This window comes from Pan troglodytes, chromosome 21 (assembly GCF_028858775.2).
Source record: "Pan troglodytes isolate AG18354 chromosome 21, NHGRI_mPanTro3-v2.0_pri, whole genome shotgun sequence".
Classification (NCBI taxonomy): Eukaryota; Metazoa; Chordata; class Mammalia; order Primates; family Hominidae; genus Pan; species Pan troglodytes.
Window position 1 is genome coordinate 22,381,709 of NC_072419.2, and position 24,692 is coordinate 22,406,400.

General features: G+C 37.4%; 1 protein-coding gene and 1 long non-coding RNA gene across 14 annotated transcripts in view; one reads left to right on the forward strand and one right to left on the reverse strand.

Annotated features, from left to right (window-relative positions):
- Window positions 1-24,692, forward strand: part of MACROD2 (mono-ADP ribosylhydrolase 2) — a 2,047,165-nt gene that overhangs the window by 1,854,483 nt on the left and 167,990 nt on the right. For all 13 annotated transcript variants that reach the window (XM_024352108.3, XM_063803019.1, XM_063803020.1 and 10 more), the window contains 2 exons: window positions 855-936; window positions 23,824-23,871. In XM_024352108.3, the coding sequence (XP_024207876.1) occupies window positions 855-936; window positions 23,824-23,871 (130 nt within the window). The remainder of the gene's footprint in view (window positions 1-854; window positions 937-23,823; window positions 23,872-24,692) is intronic.
- The window catches only part of LOC134809177 (uncharacterized), a 101,173-nt gene continuing 100,355 nt past the window's right edge, over window positions 23,875-24,692 (reverse strand). Inside the window, exon 4 of the long non-coding RNA XR_010154261.1 lies at window positions 23,875-24,509. This is a non-coding gene — a long non-coding RNA (uncharacterized LOC134809177). The remainder of the gene's footprint in view (window positions 24,510-24,692) is intronic.

Sequence of the window (24,692 nt, forward strand, 5' to 3'; positions counted from 1 at the left end):
GAGTGATTTTCAATTTTTTTATGTTGTTAAAACAAAATAACTAAAGGGGTTTTTATTTCCAGGACACAAAATTAAGTCACTGATTTAATCAGATATATGTGAGCTATTATGTATACTCCGTGTCTCTTCTCCATTTACTATATTACTCTCTGAATGTTTCCAAGGAACTCTTTACATACAGAAGTTCTCTCAAAACAAAAAAGGGACTATGCACACATTTTACTTTTGAGGTGGCATTTACTTATTCAATAATATCTACAAAATTAAATGTTATATCGACCTTGCGTCACTGTCAGCTAGTTACTTTTTATTTCTGTTGCATTTCCAAGTGTATTAAATTAAAGCAAGTGGCTTCATGCCAACTAAACTGCATGGAAGCTTTTTAGGCCTTGTTCAAATACTAACAGGTTTGATAAATATATTTGTCTAGCAAGAGTAGGACAATGAGCTCTTTGTTTACTGACATACTTTATTGTCATTCTGCTGTATACCTCTCGTGTGGCTGTTTTATAGGACATAAAGTCTAGCTATCCTGTCGGAATCTCAGATCTTATTTATAGCTTGCTGCAAAGTGGCTTATTGTCATTTATTATTTCTTATTTGATTTATATAGCATCTTTCCACCAAAGAGCCCATAGGTTTATTTATATACAGAGTACACACACGCACACACACACACACACACACATTGTTACACACATCCTTGAACTTCACTCAATGCTATGATGTAGATAGCAGTATAGAACCAAAAATCTGTATGAGGCCTTTCCATTTGTTTTTGTTCTACGACTATGTTCTGGCAGGGCAATTGCCATATTTTTTTTCACTTTGAGTGTTTTATCTTTTGCCTGTAGGTGGATCGGATCATTTTCTGTGTCTTCTTAGAAGTTGACTTCAAAATCTACAAAAAGAAAATGAATGAGTTTTTCTCCGTAGGTGAGTAAAGCAACTTCTTGTTTTCTTTCAAATTGAGGATGGAAGAAGTGGAGCCGTCACTTCTATTCCTATTGTTTTTCATCTTCAGGACTGTTACACACGGTGATCCTGCCAACTTGTATCATAGTTTCTAAGAACTGAACAAGGTAACAGAAAATCTAGGCTGTGGAACTCTTGCCCCAAGAGGTCACTGTGTTGTCTTGGGGAAGTCAGTTCATCTCTTGGTTCTCAGTGCCTCACATCAAAACTGAGGGGCTAATTATTAATAAATGATTTCTAAAGATGCTTCCCCTGGCCTTAAATTGCATGATCTGTGATTCCTTCTCCAACTTGTAAGTTTACCAGGCCCCATGCCTGCATCTACCATGTTAAATACCATTGTTGGGAATTGTAAGCCCATTTATATTCATAGTCAGAATTCAAACTTTTCCTGCATTCCATCCCTATTCCTTCCCAAGTTTCTCACTCCAAATTTCAATGCCTATAGTAGCACTTCTAGTGCAGTCTGAGAATAGCAGTCATTCACACTTCTTTTTAGAAAATAGGAGAAACCTCAGGGTTATTAGAGAACCTTGAGTAATGTATTTACATCGATTGAATGTGCCATTAGTTGGATTTGGGTAATTTGAATATTTTTCTCCACTCTCCCTCTTCCAGCCTATTAAGGCTGAGGCTTGTTTAATGCCTTGTTATTTTTATGGTGCCATTAAAGTCACAGTGTCCAAAGTGCTTTCCTTAGCCATGGCAAGAATCGCTTCCAGGAAATTTCAAGCTACTGTGAGCATTGTTGGTACTTGCCTTTCAGAGAGCTTTCTTTTGTGGTTTCTGTCTCCGTCTGAAGTAGTTTGTCATATCACAGGTGACTCTGGCAGGTGGGATGGAGTGAATGAAGGGTGCTGATGCATATTCATCCTCTTAAGCAGTCTATCAGAGCCAAACAATAAAGAGGATGCCTTGCCTGTAGATCAGAGTAGGATGTGTTCTATCCAGAACAGCTGTAGAAAACCAAAAAACCAATGGAGATGGTCAGCTCTCTGCTAATGCCCTAAATGGACTAAGTTCTTCTAAGTAATTTCAAGTTCTTCTCCCTAATTTTATAATTGAAAGCTGGCTCTGCTAAGTGCATTTAATTTAAAGCTTCAACTAAAGTATTCCTCTAACTGAAACATAATGTAAATTCCTCAGATTCCCATGTGATAAAGAACAGGACTGTGGTTATAATCTTTTTCTCCTCTTCTTTCTCTTTCTCCTCCGCCTCCTTCTCCTTCTTTCACCTTTCTTCATTTTTTTCAAGCATCTCAGTGTTTTACAGAGTGGAAGCACATAACAGCTATTTAATAATTAGTTGTTGAGACGAGTTGAATTAAATAAATTTTTCTTGCCTTAATCTGATGACTTTTATTGTTTCAATGTCCTTGCTCCATTTTTCCTTTTGACTTGCTTTATAACAATATTGAGCTGATTGGTACCTGTATTTTGAAGTATTATTAAAAGAAAATGCTAATTATATTTTTAAATGTGACTTGCTATGATGTGTGAAGCAAATATTCTCATGTCTTGTCAGTATCACATCATAATTGATAAGATTTTATAAACTTTAGACTCCTTGAGATGTTTGGAAATAATGACATCATATTCATTTTCATGTATTCTAAAATAAAGTCTGCAGGAAGCCATACTAACATAAGATAAAAAATAATTGCATAATTATGATATAATTGATATTGAAACAATTATTTCTATCAGCAGGTGTTTCCAATGATGCACAGTCAAAAAGCATACTGCAAATTTTTTAAAAAATGAGACAGTTTTAGGAGGGTAAAATATATTAATACTTATGCAAACAAATTATTGTTTGAAAAATTGCTACTTTAAATAAATTTTAAAATGCATTGCAGTACATGAGCAAGTGAAATAATAAAATCATCCTCAATCTCACGTCAATGCTTTGAAGCACACAGTGCTCATGAAATTATTTTCAGTCCATATTTACAATAGTAAGTACATTTTCAACTAAATGTCAAAATCCTCAAAAATTGTGATTTCTGCAATGTTGAAGCATTAGGTATTTGAAAATTCTAAATGTGCAATATGAAATAAGCGTGATGTATGATGGAATGTGACTACTAATATACATAATATACCTTACTTGTCATTAATTTTAACTTGTGTTTAATTCATAACTATACCATCTTTAAATTAGGATATGTTTCTTCCTACTTGCCATGTATTTCCCTATAGTGCATTATTATTCATAATATCTCTAACTAGTGTTCATAATCTTTCCCAATGCAATAATGATAATAGTTTAGAAAAGAAGTCATTTTTATAATCAAACAAAATATCTGTGTTTTGGGGTACTTTAATCCCATGTCTGTAAATTTTATAATTGGGAATCTGAGACACAATGCAAGATAAAACAATAAAAGACTCAAAGAGATCATACTAAAGGTATGCCACATGCATAACTACTACAGTTCAATAATAATGGTTCAATGATAATTACTATTACAGTTCAATAATAATAATGATTAATAATCATAATTAATATATCAATAACATAACAATAATGGTTACTAATAATTCAAACCTTTTTGAATTGCCTTCTATTAGCCAGCCACAGCATTCATTTCTTTACATGGGTAAATCACTAATCTTCATGATAACTCTAAGAAAGGAGGCACTGTATTAACCCTGTGCTGTGGTTCCATTGTTAGGGTTTTTTCTAATTTGGTCTTAAGGTTTCTCTCTCTTGAGAATGGCCATCAGCCAGGATAGTCACTCTCCAGGAAAGCTTTGAAAAGGGTTGGGGGAAAAGTTGGGTTCAGATATGTGTGTCAGGGGAGACACAGTGAGGAAGTAAAACTAAAATGCACAAAACAGAAGGCATTTATTACTCACAGGTCCCAGACAGGTGAGGGATGCCCACAGGAGACCAACAGGAAGCCTGGAGGTGGCAGGGAGCCCAGCCAGCAAGTGGGGAGCAAGAGAGGGCGAGCACCTGGGGGCGGTCTTTATTGGTTCCGTATGCACCACCCCTTAGGCTTTCCCATGGGGGTTGTGGATTGGCTAGTTTAAAGAAAACACTCAGGAAGCAGGAACTTACTTCGATGATTCTGACACTATTAGATTTTTACCATGATCAGCAGTTGTGGAGTATATTGGGTTTGGGGTCAGCTGGATGAGGAACAAGTGGAACATATCACAAACGATCACACAGGGAGGGAAGTTTAAGTAGGCCAAAGGTGACAGGATACAACTGGGTTTCAAACAACTTATGTCAGGCCTAAGAATGGAGGCTGGCCAGGCACAGTGGCTCATGCCTGTAGAAGGAGGATTGCTTGAATCCAGGAGTTTCAGGCTAGCCTGGGCAACATAGCAAGAACTTGGCTCTACAAAAAATAAATAAATAAAAATTAGCTGAGAGTGGTGGTGCATACCTATAGTCCCAGCTACTCAGGAGGCTGAGGTGGGAGAATCACTTGAGCTCAGGGATTTGAGGCTGCAGTTGGCTATGATTGCACCACTGAACTCCAGCCTGGGTGACGAAGCAAGACCCCATCTCTAAAAAATATAAAAATACAAATAAATAAATAAATATTGTAGAGATTTTAAAACCAAAAGGAAAAAAAGAAAAAAAAATGGATGCCAAGGCAGCAACTATATTAAACAAATTTATGATACCCTATGTTTTAGGCATGAAAAACGAGGATTCAGCTAGGAAGCAACAGAGCTGTATTTTAAAATTGAGAATGGCATCTGTCATTGCCCAAGTGATAATAGGTTCGTTTTCTCAGAGCATCTTTAGAGAAGGCTGAGATCAACTTCCAGGCTGCATTTGGAGTATTGGGGAAAGTCCCATTTCATCTGCTGCCCATCATTTCTCAGTGATGCCATGCTTCTCTTCTTCTAGTACCTATAAATACCTTCATGGAAACTTCTAATGTGAGTTGAATTAGTACTTTTATCATTCATCTCAAAATTGAATTCCATTCACATTATAGAGGTATTGTGGTGCTATTACCTGCAGATGAGCAGGTAAGTGGTAAACGAGAAGCCCAAAGGCCTTTATAGCATCTACAGGACAAGATGGAAAATGGCTTATATTAGTTTGTCAGGCCTCTAAAAACAAAGTACCACAGAGCAGGTGGCTTAAACCACAGAAATACATTTTCTGATTATTCTGGAGGCTAGAAGCCCAAGGCCAAGTGGAGGCAAGATTAATTTCTTCAGAGGCCTCGCTCCTTGGCTTGTAGTTGGCTGTCTTCTCCCTGTACTTTCAAATGACCTTCCCTCTGAGTCATTTGTGCTGTATCTTTCTCTTTGTATAAGGATACCAGTCAAATGGGATTTGGACCCACTCTAATTACCTTATTTTAATTTAATTAGCTCTTAAAGATCCTATCTCCAAATACAGTCATATTCTAAGATATGAGGGTTAGGCCTTCAACATGAAAATTCACAGGGCACAGTTAAGCCCATAAAATTGCCCATTGTAGAAATGCTTTAAGAAACTCCAGGGAAAGAAACCAGCATCGAATTTTTTTTCAACAGTTTTATATCTTGCTGTGGGGTAAAGCACATTTGACTTTTTCCTTCCAGAAGTATTATTTGAAAGTAGAGTGTGGCAGCTTTATGGAATTATCATACACTTTGGTTGCAAATAATTTATAGTTACAGTGCACCATTACATGGCCTACAGCAAATAATATTTGTATGATTCAACTCAGAAATCTCTTTGTTCTTTACATAAAAGTGCTTGTATTTTTTCAGTGTGTAGAATTTATTGTGTGCAGTTTTCACTAGATGTAAAAAAATTAAAAAAAGAAAAGAAAAGACAATTCCCGATCTGGAATGTGGAAGTCATTTTTTCTTTTTTTTTTTTTTTTTTACTAGAGTCTTAGTCCTGCTAGAGAACTGAAGGATATTAATTTTCCCCGTAATAACAATAAAGAACATACGGTTTATAACGGTATTAAAGAATCTTGACGTTGGAAGCTTAAGACACATCATGGTAAACCCTCCTTCCCTCCTCCCTTTAGGAAAAACCAACCTTTGTTTACTGCAATGGTTCTCAACTACGAGCGATTTTGCCCTCCTGGGGACATTCTGAGGCATTTTTGTTTTTCACAACTGAGGGATGGGAGAGGTTACTGTCCTCTAGTGATTAGAGGCCAGGGATGCTGCTAAGCATTCTACAATGCACAGTACAGCACCCTCCACAACCCTCCAACAGATAATTTTTCAGCCTTAAATGGCAATAGTGCAGAGGTTGAGAGGCTCCATCTACTGGTACTGTCTCTTACCACTCAGGCCATCGCCGCAGTCTTTGCCTTTGGATTGGGGTTATTTTACAGTGTTTCGACTGCTGATGCTTTACCCATAAGTAACTATCTAGCTGGATTTGGAACATGTACCCTCAGCCTGGTCTCTGGCTTCCTGGATTCATGACCCTCCTAGTCCAGACTTCTGGTTTTTCACCCTCTCTGTTCACTCTGTACCCACAGATTTCTATATCTTGACCTTTGTTAACCACATACACCTGCCACCCAACCCCTACTCTCCAGGTCCTCCTGCCACCACCCCACTCCTGGTATCATTTATCGATTACTGCCCATGAATCTAGAGTAATAATCTCAGAAAATATGATCATTACATAGGTTTTATATATCTAATAAAAGTGTGGAACTAAAGGCTAGTATACAGAGCAATGAAGAACAAATTCACTAATTATTTTCTTTATATACCTTAAGCAAGTTTCATTGCGTCTTGGGCTAATACTTTTCTTTTTTTTTCATTAGTTTGGTGACCATTGGTTGATAAACTTACCTTGTGAGCTCACAAAATATGTTTTAATTTTAGATACCTTCAACCCCTTATCATTATCTGCATAGTAACTGATTCATTCACAATGAAATCACCTATGACTGAAAAAACTACCAACTACTATTTTTTAAATTTGTTTTTCAGAGTCAGGGTCGTACTCTGTCATCTAGACTGGAGTGCAGTAACACAATCATACTGATCATAACTCACTGCAGCCTCAAACTTCTGGGGCTCAAGGGATCCTCCTGTTTCAACTTCCTGGGTGGCTGAGACTACAGGCACACTCCACCATGCCCAGCTAATTTTATTTGTTTGTTTGTTCTTTAGAAACATGGTCTCACCATGTTGCCCAGGCTTGTCTTGAACTCCTGGGCTCAAGTAATTCTCCTGCCTCAGTTTCCCAAGTCTTTGGGATTATAGGTGTAAACCACTATGCCCAGCTCTAATCTCTTTAGTTTTTTAACCATAAAAACAATTAAATTTGTCAATTTTGTTTCCAGCTTTGAAATTTATATAACATATACACAATACACATGTCAACTTTACTTAAATGTGATTAACATATATATATATATATATATAGAGAGAGAGAGAGAGAGAGAGAGAGCAATGCTGGGAAAACTAATAAGATAGGAAAATTAATTGCAGGATATCCATGTGCTCATCCCAAACCTGATACCTGTTTATAAGAGGAAAATTTTATTTAAGATGAAAAACTCCATTTATGTCTATGAAAATAATTTTAAAACTATATTTAAAAAATTAATAGAAAAAAAGCTAAAATATTCCCAATGTTCTTGATATAAATAGTAAAATAATGAGCTATTTGACCTATTAATATTTGGGGCATCTATCTGGTACAACATAAAATGATAAACCTTATAAAATTGCAAGAAGTTTGTATGCCTTAAAAATGAGCTTGCAAAATAGTAGACATAAAACATGTGTAACAAGTGTTTTGTAGTTAGAACTAGGTAAACTTAATCCATAGGAGTTATAAGTTTATAAATTATAAACTTTACTGGAAATGTTTTGTGGTCTTAAATACAGATTTTCTTTTTGTATTATATATAACATAAAAGTATATAGATGATAAAGTAAAACCCTAAGTCAAGTTTGAGAATTATATCTCGGGAACTTCTTGAATATTTAACATATCTCAATGTCTAGCTAAAATGCATACATTTTATTTCTCAAATATTGACAGACATGTTATTAATTCACTTTACTTGAGTATGTGAACATATTTAGGTTACATGTATTTTACCTTCTTAGATACAGATAGCACTGAGAAAGTGTAGCTTTGCATAATCATGATAAAGAAAATTCTAAATTCATATTTTGATAATAATTTTTAATATCTTAAATGCATGCCAAAATTTTTTAAACGAAACAAATCAAGAAACTTCTCAACCACGTTTCACTTATTTTGACCTCCTTATAGTCTTCCAAACATGTAATAAATGTTATTGATATGAATATATCTTTCATTTATTTTCCCAATCGTGTATTTCTGCCATTTATTTCTGTCTAAACTATACACACTCCTGCAAGGCAGCTTTAGTTGGGTTTTATATTATTATTATTATTATTTGACCTTTTTATCTTGATCTCATCAATGAAAAAATAAGTTTGTGGAGAACAGAAATTATTCCTAATATTCCATTGCCCTTTCAGAATCTGGAAAATTCTAAATATATAGTAGGTGTTTATTAATGTAAATAAAAACGTACCATGAGCCTAGACTGAAACTGCTATGGTTGGAATGTGTATCTCCTCCAAAACTCATGTTGAAATTTAATTGCCATTGTAACAGTATTAAGAGGTAAGACCTTTAAGAGTGATAGGCCATGACGGCTCTAGCCTCATGGGAGGGATTGGTGTCATTATAAAAGGGTGAGTTCAGCCTCTTGCCCTTTGCCTTCCACTTTGTGATGTCTTCCACCATGTGATGATGTAGCAGGAAGACCCTCACCAGATGCCAGCACTTTGATATTGGGCTCCTCTGTCTCCAAAACTGTGAGCCAATACATTTCTGTTCATTATGTATTACCTAGTCTGGGGTAGTCTGTAGCAGTACAAAACAGATTAAGACAGAGAGAATATTTAACCAAAGTTTCAGGTAAAAGGTCAGTTTTTCCTAGAAACTCTTAAGTATTGTTAACACAGCTAGACAAGGGTATAGCACTGCTTTTTACGTATTTATCAAAATTTTCAAAAATTGGCTGGTCGCAGTGGCTCACGCCTGCAATCCCAGCACTTTGGGATGCCGAGGTGGGCGGATCACAAGGTCAGGAGTTTGAGACCAGCCTGGCAATATGGTGAAACCCCGTCTCTACTAAAAATACAAAAATTGGCCAGGCGTGGTGGTAGGCGCCTGTAGTCCCAGCTACTCGGGGTGTTGAGGCAGGAGAATTACTTGAACCCGAGAGGTGGAGGTTGCAGTGAGCCAAGATCACACCATTGCACTCCAGTCTGGGTGACAGAGCGAGACTCCATCTCAAAAAAAAAAAAAAAAAAATTATAAAATTAACATTTAAAATTCTCAAAAATTAAAAATTACTTCTCTGACAAATGGGCACAATACTTTAAAATTTTACCCAGGCAGTATTTAAAATTTTTCCTGGATTTCACTTTTAAAAATCTTAGCTCTTTAAAAGCAAACAAAAGAAAGTACTCACATTGTGTCTTCTGCATCCTCCCTTTACACTGATTTTATAAGTTTATCTCATCCATTATCATTCATTATCTTTCTATCAGTTGTCAAATATTTGTTATGTGCCTACTATGTTCCCAAGGCTGCTACATTGAAGATATTGTTCTTGTAATAGTCCTGAAGGGCACATATCATGTAAAACAGTTGGAAAACAATATTAGCAAATAATCAAGTATAACATTGATACGGTCATAGCACCCAGGAATTCAGAGGCAAATGTGTATGAGGACCAGATTGATTGGGACAGTTTTCATGAAGAATGTGGCACTTTCAGTGATCTTTAAAGAATGAACAAGGGTAGAGAAGTTCACGTCTGGTGTTGGGTAAGCAACATAGAGGGAGAATGGCAGTTCAGATTGGAAAAATTGTAAAATAAAGTATGATGCTTATATCCAGTTTGTGAAGCCCTGACTGAGAAATTTTGACACTCTTGTCAATGTATTATGCAATTGAGCCTAAGAGTAAGTCCTTGGTTGAGAAATAGGATAGATTCTATATTTAAGAAGGATTAACTCAATTCACGACTTGAGAGACTGGCCTTTCAACAACACCCATGCCATGGATTCATCATCTGCTTTTATTGAGATAGTAGTGAAAAAAGGCTAAAGAAAAGTCAGCAAATTGACCAAAGTCACATAGTTGGGTATGTCTGAGCTCAAATCCTTTCCACTCTGTAATGCTTCTTCCCTTAGCAATCCTGAAAACATGGACAGTTGTTTGAAGCTACTTGTCTGCTAAAAAAGCCACATATTATCCATTTGCATTAGTAGGGCTAGAGCTCCTGAAAAGCTAGAGCTCCTCCAATCATATGGTATATCCACATGTCCTCTTTCCTTCTTCTTCTTATCTCCTCTCTGGTCATCAGTTTTCCAAGAATAATAATGAAGCACACGGTGTCAAGAGCTGCTAAGGTTTTCTTTCCTCTTGCTATGTCCGAATAATGATTGGAAGATAGAAGCTTGAAGAAGGGGTGGTGAATTCCTGAGAAAGGTAGCACTTGTCTAATGATGAGGTCAACAGAGACAAAAGCATCTATGGTAAAGGGGAAGAAATACTAGGCTTGTTATTATAAGAAATGGTCTCCAATCTTATCACAGCCACCTTAACACTGTGTGGCTTTGCGCATGTTGTTTAACCTTTTTCTGCTTCAGTTTTGTCATGTGCAAACATACTAATGGACCAATTCCAAATATAAGGAATAGTAATATAAATGAAAATTCACTAGATATGTACACCAAGCATCATAAATGTTTAAATATCCATGTTTATTTCTTATTACAATTTTAAAAGTAAGTAGTTCAACTTTTGTGATCATCTTTGAAAAATATATAAAACTTCTTATCACAGAAGTAAAACAGGTTTATAGTGAAAAACAGATAAGCAAAAAGAAAAAAATACAAACTATTTTCTGTCTTATAATCTGGAGATGAATTACATTTTGTTGCTTATCCTTCTGATCTTTAGAAATGGAAAATGCAAACAGCCAGAAATTAGTCTTATAACTTGCTATATGTCATTTAACATAAATCATGAACATATTTTTCCCATCATTATGAATTCTTCCATAACTTAATTTTAATAGACCCAAAGTTTACTCAAAACCATACTATTGAACTTAGGAATTATTTCTGTAAATTATTTCTCTATTTGCTTATAAATAATAATTTTTAAAAATCATCTTTGTAGTTAAATATTGGCATCATCCTCATTTAAAAAAATACTTTTCTAAAAGTGGAATCACTTTTTCAAAATATATGCAAAACCAAGACACTTTTGCTAGTAATTGTCAAATTGTTCACTGTGTTTGCAGCACTGCAGTTGAATGTCATGTACTATACAACTTACAGGGATTACCATCCACAGGGACAGAAATATAAATGCCCGAGCCTAGCATTAAGCAACCTGAGTTTACATTCCCATGAGTGGTACATGAGAGTTTATTTTTTTCCTACCTTTCTCAGTGGGTTACATCCTACTGTTTTAATGTTAGCACTTTTATACATGAAAAAAAGGTAATTAATGGGTAACAACATTCATTTATTTTATTAGTAATATGGTTTAACATTTTTCCAGTTATTTGTCTAAATTTCTTACACAAAATTGCTGATCATAACCCTTGTACATTTTTATTTCATCTTTTTCTTATTGATTTATAAGAACTCTTTGTATATTTAGGTTATTAATCTTTCAAATATATGTTGCAAGTGGTTTCCCAGTTTGTCATTTGCCTTTGTGATATTCTTTTATAACCAAAACAGTGAGAAAAGGTAGAAAGATAAGATTTTAAAATATATAAAAAAGAAAGAAGGAAGGAAGGAAGGAAGGAGAAAAGGGAAGATGAAAGGACGAAAAGTCTGAAGGTTTAAAAATAGAAAGAAAAGAAGAAACCCTTTTTAATGAAAGAATGAGGTTAAACCAAAAACTCAAAAATGACATTGATTTTAAGCCTATGGACTTCGCCTCACAGAAAACCATTTTATTTCTAATTAGATTGTTTGTAGTTCTCCTCTTCAGACATTTTATTATTATTATTTTTTATTTGTTATTATACTTTAAGTTCTAGGGTACAGTGCACAAGGTGCAGGTTTGTTACATAGGTATACATGTGCCATCTTGGTTTGCTGTACCCATCAACTTGTCATTTACCTTAGGTATTTCTCCTAACGCTATCCCTTCCCCAGCCCCCCCAACCCCCAACAGGCCCCAGTGTGTGATGTTCCCCTCCCTGTGTCCATGTATTCTCATTGTTCAACTCCCATTTATGAGTGAGAACATGCAGCATTTGGTTTTCTGTCCTTGTGATATTTTGCTGAGAATGATGGTTTCCAGCTTCATCCATGTCCCTGCAAAGGACATGAACTCATCCTTTTTTTGGCTGCATAGTATTCCATGGTGTATATGTGCCATATTTTCTTTATCCGGTCTATTATTGATGGACATTTGGGTTGGTTCCAAGTCTTTGCTATTGTGAATAGTGCTGCAATAAACATACATGTGCATGTCTTTATAGTAGCATGATTTATAATCCTTTGGGTATATACCCAGTAGTGGGATGGCTGGGTCAAATGGTATTTCTAGTTCTAGATCCTTGAGGAATCGCCACACTGCCTTCCACAATGGTTGAACTAATTTGCACTCCCACCAACAGTGTAAAAGCGTTCCTATTTCTCCACATCCTCTCCAGCGTCTGTTGTTTCCTGACTTTTTAATGATCACCATTCTAACTGGCATGAGATGATATCTCATTGTGGTTTTTATTTGCATTTCTCTGATGACCAGCAATGATGAGCGTTTTTAAATATGTTTCAGACGCTTTGTATACAAAGCAATCTGCTTCCTGATTTACCAAATGTGGTAGGCGGAAAAATGTCCCCCACAAAGACGTCTACAATCTAAACCCCAGACCCTGTGAATATGTTAGGTGGCATTGCAAAGGGGCAAATAAGATTGGTGGTGGAGTTAGGGTTGCAGTTAGCTGACCACAAGATAGGAATGTTATTTTGGATTGATTATAGAGGTGGGGTCAATGTCATCAAGAGAGTTCTTAAAATTGGAAGAGGAAAGCAGAAGAGGGAAAGCAGAAGGAGCTGTGACTGTGGAAGAATGTTCAGAGAACTGCACCATTGCTGGCTTTGAAGATGGAGGAAGAGGGCCTTGAGCTAAGGAACATGGGCATCTCTAGAAGCTGGAAAAGCGAGGAAACAGATTCTTTCCTGGAGCCTCCAGAAAGGAAAGCAGCCTAGCTGATATGTTGATTTTAGTCTAGTTCAACCCATTTGGGACTTCCGAAGTACAGAATTGTAAGATAATAAGTTTGTGTTGTTAGTAGAAATATGTTACAACAGTAATAGGAAACTAATACGCCAGTCATCTATGAATAAGTAAAAGAAACACAAGAGAAACTTCTTACTCAGTCTGAATTGTACATTTTTCCCCCAAATGATACATTCAATGTAGAGAAAAACTAGAGTAAAAGAATTCAGTATTTTCTTTAATTATGAATGTTTACAAGTACATGGCACATTTATGTACTTTTAATGTGCAGATCACATTGCTGTTTAGAATTCTACAGGACATGCTCTCTATAATGTAACATAAATGAGTTAACTGCCTTCTTAGGAAATAGGTGCTAACCATTTCCATTTGATGGGCCTCAAAAGCTGCAAACACATTTTGCCTTCAATGAAAATCCAGTGAAGTGTTGCTGTAACCAAGCAACCTGAATGCAGGAACAAGCAGCCGGCATAGACAGAAAGCAATCTGTCCCTTCCAATGGAGGAGAGTGTGCAGTGAGTGTAGCAAATGCTGATAACCAGCAGAACTAATGAAGACCTGGGAACATGAGCCTTGGCTAAGCAGAGTTTGATCTCATTAGGAAGTTCTGGTAAAACAGACACAACTAAATGCTAGTTGGAGAAGGGAGGGAGGATGTTGTAGTCATCTTTATAGAGACCGCTGCAGGGTGCTTTTGAAAGGCCTTTCAAACATTCTGGGTAGACTGGTTTTGGTTCTTTAGTTGAAAACATTGAGGCAAATGCAGGGGGAAAAAAGTCTTTTTAGGAATAATATATAAATAAAATAATTCTTAAGAAGGCACAGAAGTAAGAGTAAAGACAAAAATAAACAATAGGGAAACTAAAATTTCTGCAAACTATATTCCACTTTATGTATGAACCTGACTTTTATTGTCAGCCACATGTCTTTTATATATATATGTATTTTTTTAAATTACACCTTAAGTTCTAGGGTACATGTGCACAAAGTGCAGGTTTGTTACATACGTATACATGTGCCATGTTGGTGTACTGCACCCATTAACTCGTCATTTACATTAAGTATATCTTCTAATGCTATCCTTCCCCCTGCCCCCCACCCAATAGCAGGCCCCAGTGTGTGATGTTCCCTTCCTGTGTCCAAGTGTTCTCATTGTTCAATTCCCACCTGTGAGTGAGAATATGCAGTGTTTGTTTTTTTGTCCTTGCAATAGTTTGCTGAGAATGATGGTTTCCAGCTTCATCCATGTCCCTACGAAGGACATAAACTCATCCTTTTTTATGGCTGCATAGTATTCCATGGTGTATATGTGCCACATTTTCTTAATCCAGTCTATCATTGTTGGACATTTGGGTTGGTTCCAAGTCTTTGCTATTGTGAGTAGTGCCGCAATAAACATATGTGTGCGTGTGTCTTTATAGCAGCATGATTTATATTCCTTTGGGTATATACCCAGTGATGGGATGGCTGGGTCAAGTGGTCTTTCTAGTTCTAGATCCCTGAGGAGTCGCCACACTGTCTTCCACAATGGTTGAACTAGTTTACAGTCCCACCAACAGTGTAAAAGCGTTCCTATTTCTCCACATCCTCTCCAGCACGTGTTGTTTCCTGACTTTTTAATGATCACCATACTAACTGGGGTGAGATGATATCTCATTGTGGTTTTGATTTGCATTTCTCTGATGGCCATTGATGATGATCATTTTTTCATGTGTCTGTTGGTCAGCCACATGTCTTTGAAGTGTTGTCTGTCTCCCTCACTTGCTGGTCACTCCATAATCCACTGCAATAACGTGACTGTCTCTGCCTTCCTACTGCAACCATCCTTGTTGAGGTTATTAGAACATTTTTGAAGGCTTGAGCATGGGAACTGAAACCATTGCATATTTGATCACATGACCCTTTAGAGCTCTTCTCACCTTGGACTGGGCACTCTTTATCCTGGCGACTGCTCTGCCATCTTTTCTTCCTGACCGTCATCTGTGTCCATCCCAGCCCTCTCTGGTGTACTTGCTTGCACACGTCCATCTCCAGCTGGGAGTCTCTCAGGCGTCTTCAACTGAACATATCCAAAATTAAGTTCAAAATCTGTTTCTCCACTCCTCAATCCTCCTCTTCCTAAATCCCATATCTCCGTAACTGATGCTATAATGTGCCCAGTTGGGCAAGCCAGAAGCAGCAGCCTCAGGCAGTGCCTTTTATTTATTGCTTGATTTATAAAGTAATTAGATTTGAGTGCTCATTTTGGCCAAGGATCAGTTGAAGGAAAAAAAAAAGTTCCCTTTTTTTTAAAAGAACAACAAAATTTCTCCTGGCTTTATCAATCACCTTCAAAAAGTAGATTTAGCAATTTGTTAGATGCAGTGAGTCCAGGTATTCAACTTAATGGCAGGAGTCCTACTCAGGGAGGACTCTCCCTTATCGGACATTCTTTGCCTGAAGTTTCTGCTTTGTCAAGTCCTACAAGAAGCCATGAGGATAACGACCTCTTCCCTACTACGTAGAAGCCCTAAACAAAGCTTTATTTTTGCTAATAATATTTCTTTTCTCTGCAAATCCAAATTGTTCCTAGAAGCTTTTGGTAATGAAATATTAAAAAGATGAGGAGTGCACAAGAAGCCTGCGGTAAGAAATTAAGCTCTAAGGAAGAGAACTTAGAAGCATGTGAAATAAAACCACAGCAGGATTATCGTAATTGTTCTCCTTGACAGACCTGCCCATATGTACGGATGTTCCTGAAAATTTGACAAGGGAATTTTATGATCAATTTCAGGTGTCTGTCCATTTTTTTCCCTTGGGAGTGGAGAGGATGCCTTAATAGCTTATAAGGGTAACATTCCCCTTCATAACACCCTCCTTTTCTCATGCCACCCACAGACCTCCTTGAGGCTAGTCTCCATTCATGCTCATGTCTCCTAGCCAATCTAGGAATCCTGGCCATGGACCATGATAATCTTGCCACTCAGCTGCATGGTAGCTGAGTGACTTCAAGCACATAAGAAAGCATACAATATCTTATGAAAAGCGTAACTGTTCCTCAAACCCAACAACCATGTGGCTTGGGCACCTCTTACCACATTAGTGTTAGTGAGACATCACAAGTTAGTTCAGTTGAAATATTGGACATCTACTCTTTTGAAAGATTCTTCTTCAACAGACCAATATTGGTGCTTGGGACCAGTGGCTCTCAAACTTCAGTGTGCATGAGTGTCACCTGGAGGGTCCTTTCCCCAGAGCTTTGGATGCAATAGATCTTGAGTGGGACCTGAGAATTTGCATTTCTAACAAGTGTTCAGATGATAGTGGTGCTGCTGGTCCAGAGAGTACACTTTGATAATTACCTTAAATAAAGTTCTACAGGGTTTTCTTTGCTTGTTTTTGTTTATTTCACTTCCCCAAAAGACTGTATTAATTATGGTGGCTCTAGGTAATGGAGTAAGACAAATCTGAAGTCAATCCAAAACCCATAGCATACTTCATTTTCCAAAGAAGTGTGGACTATTTGCTGTTGGGAAATGACAGGTACCTGCTCAGAAGACAAGTATAATAATTAAAACAAAAATCATTCACATTAACTCTGTCTCCAATAAAAGAAGGTGAAATCAATGTTATAGAGCTCAAAGTAGGTTAGACATTTCCTTATGAAGGGGATTCTGAAGTATATAAAGCTAGCTTTTACCCAAAACTTGTTATTCATGAGAAACTAGTTGGTTTTCACATATATTTTGTGATCAAAATAAGAACTTCGGTCATATTCATGTGTTTGTGTAGAATGCAACAGGGTAATCTAACACAGGAGACACAGTGAACAAAAACAGCGTCTGTTATGAAATTAACATCAAAGAGGTCCCGTAAGATTAAATGGAGCTTTAGTCTCTGTATGGTCTGTGCCTGGGAAGGAAAGGGGATTTTTCTGGAATTGGCATTTCTGAACACACAGAACAATGCCATCTGATTGATTGCTCTCTATTTAGAAATAGTATTTCTATCACTTTGGTAGAAACCTTTTATTTCATTTTTATCCTCTAACAAAGAAGTATGATGCTTGGAGAACTGTTTAAAAGGGCTGCAACTCTGTGCCCATGCTTCATCAGTCTCCTAACTACTTTCAAACTTTGAGTGGCATGACTCCCTACTTCCATAGACTATCACCTTTTTTTAATATTTTTTTTGTTCCTAGTTTTGTTAGAAAAATTCTTGCTAGCAATTTGTTGCACAAATATGACTCAAGCAAGCACATTACATAGAATAATGTTGAACTAAAGTAGATTTCACTAATATGTAATGGCACATTAGGTGCTTTGTAGAGCAAAAGGACTCTATGCTTGATTTTAATACAAATAATTGCAAAATATTAAGGCATGTGCTTTATAATTTTCAGTAAATTTGTCTCATAAAAAGTTATCTTTCAAAAGATGGTATGTCACTCCTCTGCTCAAAGTTGTTTAATCACTCCATAATTTTTCAAAAAAAGTTTGAATGCTTCAACCTTGTATATTAGTCAGGTTTTTGCAGAGAAAATGAACATATATTAAAATACATGGAAAGAGGTTTATCATAGCGAATGGCCCATATGATTATGAAGGCTGTTAAGTCCCAAGATCTGCAGTTGGCAAGTGTGAGACCCAGGAGAGCTCATGGCATAGTTTCAGTCTGAGTTCAAAGGTCTGAGAACCAGTGGAACCAACCGTGTAGTTGTAGTCTGAATGCTGGCAGGCTTCAGACCCAAGGAGAATTAATGTTTCAGTTTGAATCTGAAGGCAGGAAAAAAACCCCAATGGCCAACTAGTAGAAAGGCAATGAGGCAGGAGGAGTTCCCTCTTACTCTCCAGGGGTCAGCCTTTGTGTTCTTGTTAGACCTTCAACTGATTGGATGAGGCTCACTCACATCAGGGAGGGCAGTCTGCTCCGTGCCCATTCAAATTTTAATCTCATTCGGAAACACTCACAGACACACCCAGAATAATGTTTGACCAAATGTTTGAGCACTCTGGACTAGTCACCTTGACACATAAAATTAACCATCACTCCTGGCATGGAAGGTCTATATTATCTAGCCAGAACAGATCGGGTTAGTTGCAATTTCTCAGATAACTCTTCCTTTGGCCATTCATAGCTAGTTTTATTTCCTTAAAAACATCTTGATGGTTCACATCCACATGTTTTTCACAGATGAGTGTGATTACCCTTGTCTTTGTTTGAGTTCCCCAAGAAGCAGATCCTGAAACAAGGACTGAAGTAGAAGTATTTTGGGGCGGCGAAGGTGTGGCAGGGAGATGATCCCAGGGAACACCAGTAGGGAAGTGGGGAAGTGAGACAAGCAAGAGCAGGAGGCAGTGAGGTTAAGCTGTAAGCCAGTTACCACTGGACAACTGGGGCTCAATCCCAGTAGGAGTGAGGAGACTCAGGGAGATAGTACAGAACATGCTTTGAATTAGGCCACTTGGGAAGCAAGGGATCTGGGGTACTTATATGCAAATTGTCCATCATTTGAGAAAGGCTCAACCCTAAAGGGTGTTAATTCTCTGGTATTACTTGAATGGGATTCAGCAAGCAGAGAGAGCCCTCAGGCAAAGAGACCCAGGAGCTGGTGGCTCAAAGGCAGGCTGGCATGCACTGAATTGTCAAGGAACAAGGAGGTATAGGCAGGACATCCACATCTAGGCATCTACTGTAGCCTTTCTTTTTCCCTACACAACTTTAACTCACTCTTTAAGACTCAGCTGAAGTCTTGCCTCTTCTGGAATGCCTTCATAGACCTTCTCTCTGACTGAGCTGGCTCTTGTATATTTCCCAATACAACTTCTGTTTACCTCCATCAGATAATCTGTTACCTTCTTCTCTGTTGTTTTGCTTTTCTATATCATCCACTTTGTGACCTCCTTGAGGGAAAAGATTGCTAACCTGTATCTTCGTAATGGGTACACAAGGTAGAGCTCAAGAAATGGTTATTTGACTAGCAAAAGTAGTTATAAAAATGATATTATAATGTAATCACTCAATGGGTTATTCTTGCCCACTGCACAGATAAAACTAATTCAGTGAGACAGCAGTATTGCAGTAGAGAAAGAGTTTAATGCAGGGCTAGCCAAGCAGAGGACAGAAGTTTATTACTCAAATCAGTCTCCCAAAAAGCTTGGAGGCTGCGAGTTTTATGGACAACAGGCAGGGGTCTAGGGATAGGGTGCTGCTGATTGGTTGGGGATGAAATCACAGGAGTGTGGAAAACTGTCCTCATGCACTAAGTCAGCCTCTGGATACGGGCCACAGGACCAGTTGAGTAATGAGGCAAAGGGCCCAGTGGAGTCAGTCACTTGCCAGAATGCAAAAGTCTGAAAAACATCTCAGAAGTCCAACCTTAGGTTCTAGAATAGTGAAGTTATCTATTAGAGCAATTGTAGAGGTTACACATCTTGGGACCTCTGGAACAATGGCTGGTTATTGTTTAAATGTGCCTACATCTTAGTAGAATTCAGGCTTCTCTCATAATCGTGACCTTGGGGCCTTTCGTTAGTTTTACAAAGGCAGCTTCAGTCCTCAAACAAGGAAGGGATAGTTTTGAGAAGGACTATTATCATTCTTGCTTTTAGGTTAAACTAGAAACTAAATTCCTTCCAAAGTTGGCTTGGGCTATACCCAGAAATGAACAAGAACATCTTGTGAGGTTAGAAGCAAGATGGAGTCTGCTGTGTCAAATTTCTTTCATTGTTATACTTTTTCTATGTCAGATTTCTCTCATTGTCACAATTTTTGCAAAGGTAGTCTCAGTAATAGCAATAATCAGTATTTATTGAATGCTCATTCTGTGTAAGCACTTGACATATAATCCTAACCCTAAGAAGTTGATAATTTTATTATCCCTATTTTTCGGATGAAGAAACTGACATATAGGTTATATGTTACTTGGAGGCCAAAAGATAACTTCCCCTTTGCCCTCTGAAAGTTCACTAAAAGTAAGCTGACAAAAGGCAGGTTAATAGCAGAAAAATCATACAAAATTATTTTAACATGCATAAGCATGGGAGAATCGCATGAGAATGATTATCCACTAGCTAAATTGGGCACAGAAGCTTATCTCTTCTTCTTCATAGGGGAGTGGATAGATGGGGAAAGTAGACAATTTTTTGAGGAGCAATAAATGATTATTAGGGAGAATGAATGGACCCAGGAGACAGAAATTAACTTGTAAATTATTCTCTTTGGAATTTGAATGAGCCCAAGAGGCAGGCATTATCTTGTGAAAAACATCTGTCCAGGTGTGGTTACATTCTCAGCTTTCTTTTCTGCAATAGATAATGAGATTTCAGGCAGAGGATGGAAGGCAATTGTGTTCCTTTTTTGGGGCTACTGTTTCTAGATAGATAAGGGAACTGCAGAGAAAATCTTCACCCTGTGCTTTGGGAGAGACAAGGGATTGAGAGATGGTAGTGAGGGGAAGGTCCCTCATATTTCAGGGTGAAATATTCTGGTATTCTTCTTACCCAAGATTTGCATAGTTATATGTGGTTTGTCCTGGAAGTAAACCGAACCAGTCTGAGTCCAGACTCTGGACAGACTCTTAACCACTGTATGACTAAATCAGTGCGTGAATGAAATGAATGAATGAATAATAACCCCAAGCCTGATCCTTCCACACATGGGAGTCATTCTGGGGATGACATTATCAGGACAGTCTATGTAGTTCAAATATTAGCTTCAGTGTTATGTTCTACATACAAGAAGACTTCCAAGTAGCTTAACTAGAAGTATCAATCCTTCCTCTGACACTTTTTAATAGCATTGACTACCATATGTTGGAATGTATTTGCATGTCTTGGTTTCTTTACTACTGACAAGATTCTTAAAAACAAACAAACAAACAAACAAAACAAAAAAAACTGCTTAAGTTTCTATCCATCTTGGTGTTTTCTACAGCCCCAAACATAAAGCCTTGTACACAATAGGCTAACCAATGAGTGTTTGCCAGGTGAATAATGGAAATATAAGTGACAAGCAAAGGGATCTTTGACTCTTCCTTTATTTTTCCCCAGAAACTGTAGAGACTCTTTTTTATCTCTCTCTCTCAGATTCCAGAGAGTCTGTTGTCATACAGATTTTAGATGGCTCTGTAAAATAAAATTATATTTAAAGATATTAAGTTCAGGGAAGAATCTATGAAGTTTACTTTGTAACATTTTGGTAATCATTTGGTTAGAAAATTATATTTCTAAGAAATTGGTATTCTTCCTTCCAAAACTGCATTCATAGAATGAATTTTAAAAATCATGTAGAAAATCATCAGTGTTTCTAAAATATTTCCATGGTAAAAAAATTACTTCTTTAAAAGTTAACTATAGTTATCAAGAATTGCCTTTCCAAAACCTCAAATGAAAGGCATTTTCTCTTTCCACTGACTAATAAATCTCTAATCATCGTTAATAATCAATTCTTAGAAGAGGGGCAGACTGAGTAAATTTGGCTGGGATGACTAAATTACAAAGCACATATATGGGAGAAAGTTGCAAATCTTCACTGACTTCCCATTATTTACAAAGTATCATAGAGCTAATATGTATAAAACACATAGAAAATAATATAAATTTAATTCAGTGGACATTTATTGATTCTAGTATATAAAATGAATGGCATTAGGTGCCAAGGAATATACAGGAACAGAAGACCTGGTCTCTATCTTTACAGAATTTATGATCTGGAGACAGATGTTTGAAAGAGAGATAAAATAACAAGTAGACTGTGTGATTTTATTATAATAACAGCTAATATTTAGCACTTAACAATGTTTCAGTAGCTGTCCTAGTGCTTTACGTGGCATTATCTCATTTAATCCTTAGGAAAGCTCTATGTAGTAGGCATTATTATTATCCCACTATACAGCTGATGAACCTGAAGCTCAGGAAGATCCAGGTAACTTCTCCAAGATCACATGCCCAGGGGATGGATGGATGGAGGAGCCAGGATGCAAACCTAAGCCCATGTGTATTTAAAGTCCATACCAAGCAGGCAGTAAAAATAAGGTACATCAAAGAGCACATGATTCATTCAAACCTGGGGAAATCAGAAGCTATGGCACCTAAGCTTGCACTTGAAGGATGAAGGTGAATAGAGAGGGAGAAGGGCATTGCTAGCAGGACCAAGGCAGGTAGACGAAGCCGAGGGAGACCTTGAGAGATCAGAGAAGAGTTAAGTGTTGCCATCCATGTGGGTGGTAGCATGCATGTAACAGAGGAGGTGAAACTGAGAAAAGTGTTTGGAACCAGGTATCATTGGCCTTGAGTGTTATCGGGAAGAGTCTAGACTTTTCTCATTAGGCAGAGGGCAGTCACTGAACTGTTGTGAACCAGATCAGAGCTGTATTTTAAGACTGATTTGGCAGTCACGTGTAAAAGGAGTGAGATACAGGAGAGAGAAAAAGAGAGGAGCAGTTAGGAAACTGCTAAAATAGCTAAGGCAAATGGCACTGGGAGTCTGAATTTGTACTGCAATAATGTGAGGAGAGAGGACCAAACATAGAAACAGGAGAAGATTTGGCGCTAGCTGATATTTTAGTCCATTTGGGCTGCTGTAACAAAATATCATAGACTCAGTGGCTTACAAACAAAAGAAATTTATTTCTGACAGTTCTGGAGGCTGGAAGTCCAAGATCAAGGTGCTGGCAGATTCGGTGTCTGGTGAGGGCCCTCTTCCTGTAGAGAGCCATCTTCTTCCTGTGTCCATGCATGGAGGAAGGGGTGAGAGGTCTCTCTTAGGTCTCTTTTATAAAGACACTAATCCCATCCACAAGGGCTCCTTTCTTATGATCTAATCAACTTCCAAAGGCCTCACCTTCTAATCACCATCACCTTGGAGGTTAAGATTAAGCATATGAATTTTGGGGGGATACAGATATTCAGAACATAGCACTGGTTGTGGGGAGCATAAGGAGAGAGACGACAATGTGTCAGAAATTCAAAAGAGCAAGCATGTCATCTATAGTGCAGAGGAATCACATGTCCTTGTCCAGTTAAAAGGGATTATACTGGGAGATGAGGGGAGCTAAATGGGAATGGTGCAATTGGTGGGACACTTGAAAGCACATGAGTGAAGGCTGGGATTTCCAAATGCAGCAAAGCAGCACTTTCCATGGTGTGGTGCGGGGATTTGACACGTGTCGGTCTATGATCAAATAATGATGTCCATACTTCTCAGATACTTGAAGTGAGCATGCAGACCTTTAACAAAGTTAGAACATGTGGCATTTAAAGTCTGTGATTTTTAATTTTGAGCAATTGAAATGACTGAAGTGACCATATATAATTTCTATAAGTAAAACAAACGATTGCATATACAGTTATAAATATAACAATTTTTAAAAGGAAATGTAAACTCTAGGTTTTAAATTGTGCATTAATGTGTATACTTTCTTCTTAACTTAGCATGATAATAATAAAACAACAGAAATGCATGCTTTAACAGTCTGTTTTCTACTGATCTGTTATCCTTTTCTTTGATTTTTTTAACTAATCCATCTGGAACATTCTTGTGTTTCCTACTTTCATATAAGTATTTCTTTATTTTTTCCTATTTTTTAACAGACGATAATAATGAAGAAGAAGAGGATGTTGAAATGAAAGAAGATTCAGGTATTAAATTCATACTTTTATTATTAGGGGGTAGGTAGGGTTCATTTTGTTGTTTATGTACACTTCATATTTTTTCAACGAAAGACAATATAAGATTAATAAAATAGAAATATATGCTCAGTGTTATAAAATTAAAAAGTAGTTGTTCTAACACTTAAGGTTATAGCAGTTGCTGTATTTAAGGAATAAATTTGACCTTGAGTTTCCTGACAGCGAAGGTAAAAATGGAACATGATGTTGTAGTTAATACAGTTATATAACAAATCACCCCCAAAACTTAGAGTAAGCTGAAAACAACCACTTCTTATGCTCATGAGCACAGCAGAGATAACTTAATCATCCTGTTCACAAGGTTTGGAGCTCAGCAGGAAGATTCAACAGCTGGAAGCTGGGACCATCTGAAGATTCACTCACTTGTCTGTCTAGTGATTGATCTCAACTGCCAGCTAAAATCTTAGCTGGGACAACTTCCTAAAACACTTGTTCATGGCCACCTTTATGTGGCCTGGGCTTCCTCAAAGCATGGCGGCCAGCTTCCAAAATGAGCTTCTCCTGGAAAAAGGGAGACACTGTATTCTCAGGCTTAGACATTCCATTGCATCACTCCATGTAATTCATTCTTTGGAATAGTCACAAGCCTGCCAAAATTCAAGAGGAAATGAAAATGAACTCAATCTGTTTTGGGGAGTGGTTCTATAGAGCGTGTAAGACCTAAAATATTGCTGTGGCCATCTTTGGAAAATACACTTTCCACATACTATATTTTGCTCTCATTATCAGAATTGAGATGCATGCCAACTCCTCAACAAAGCCCACTTGTT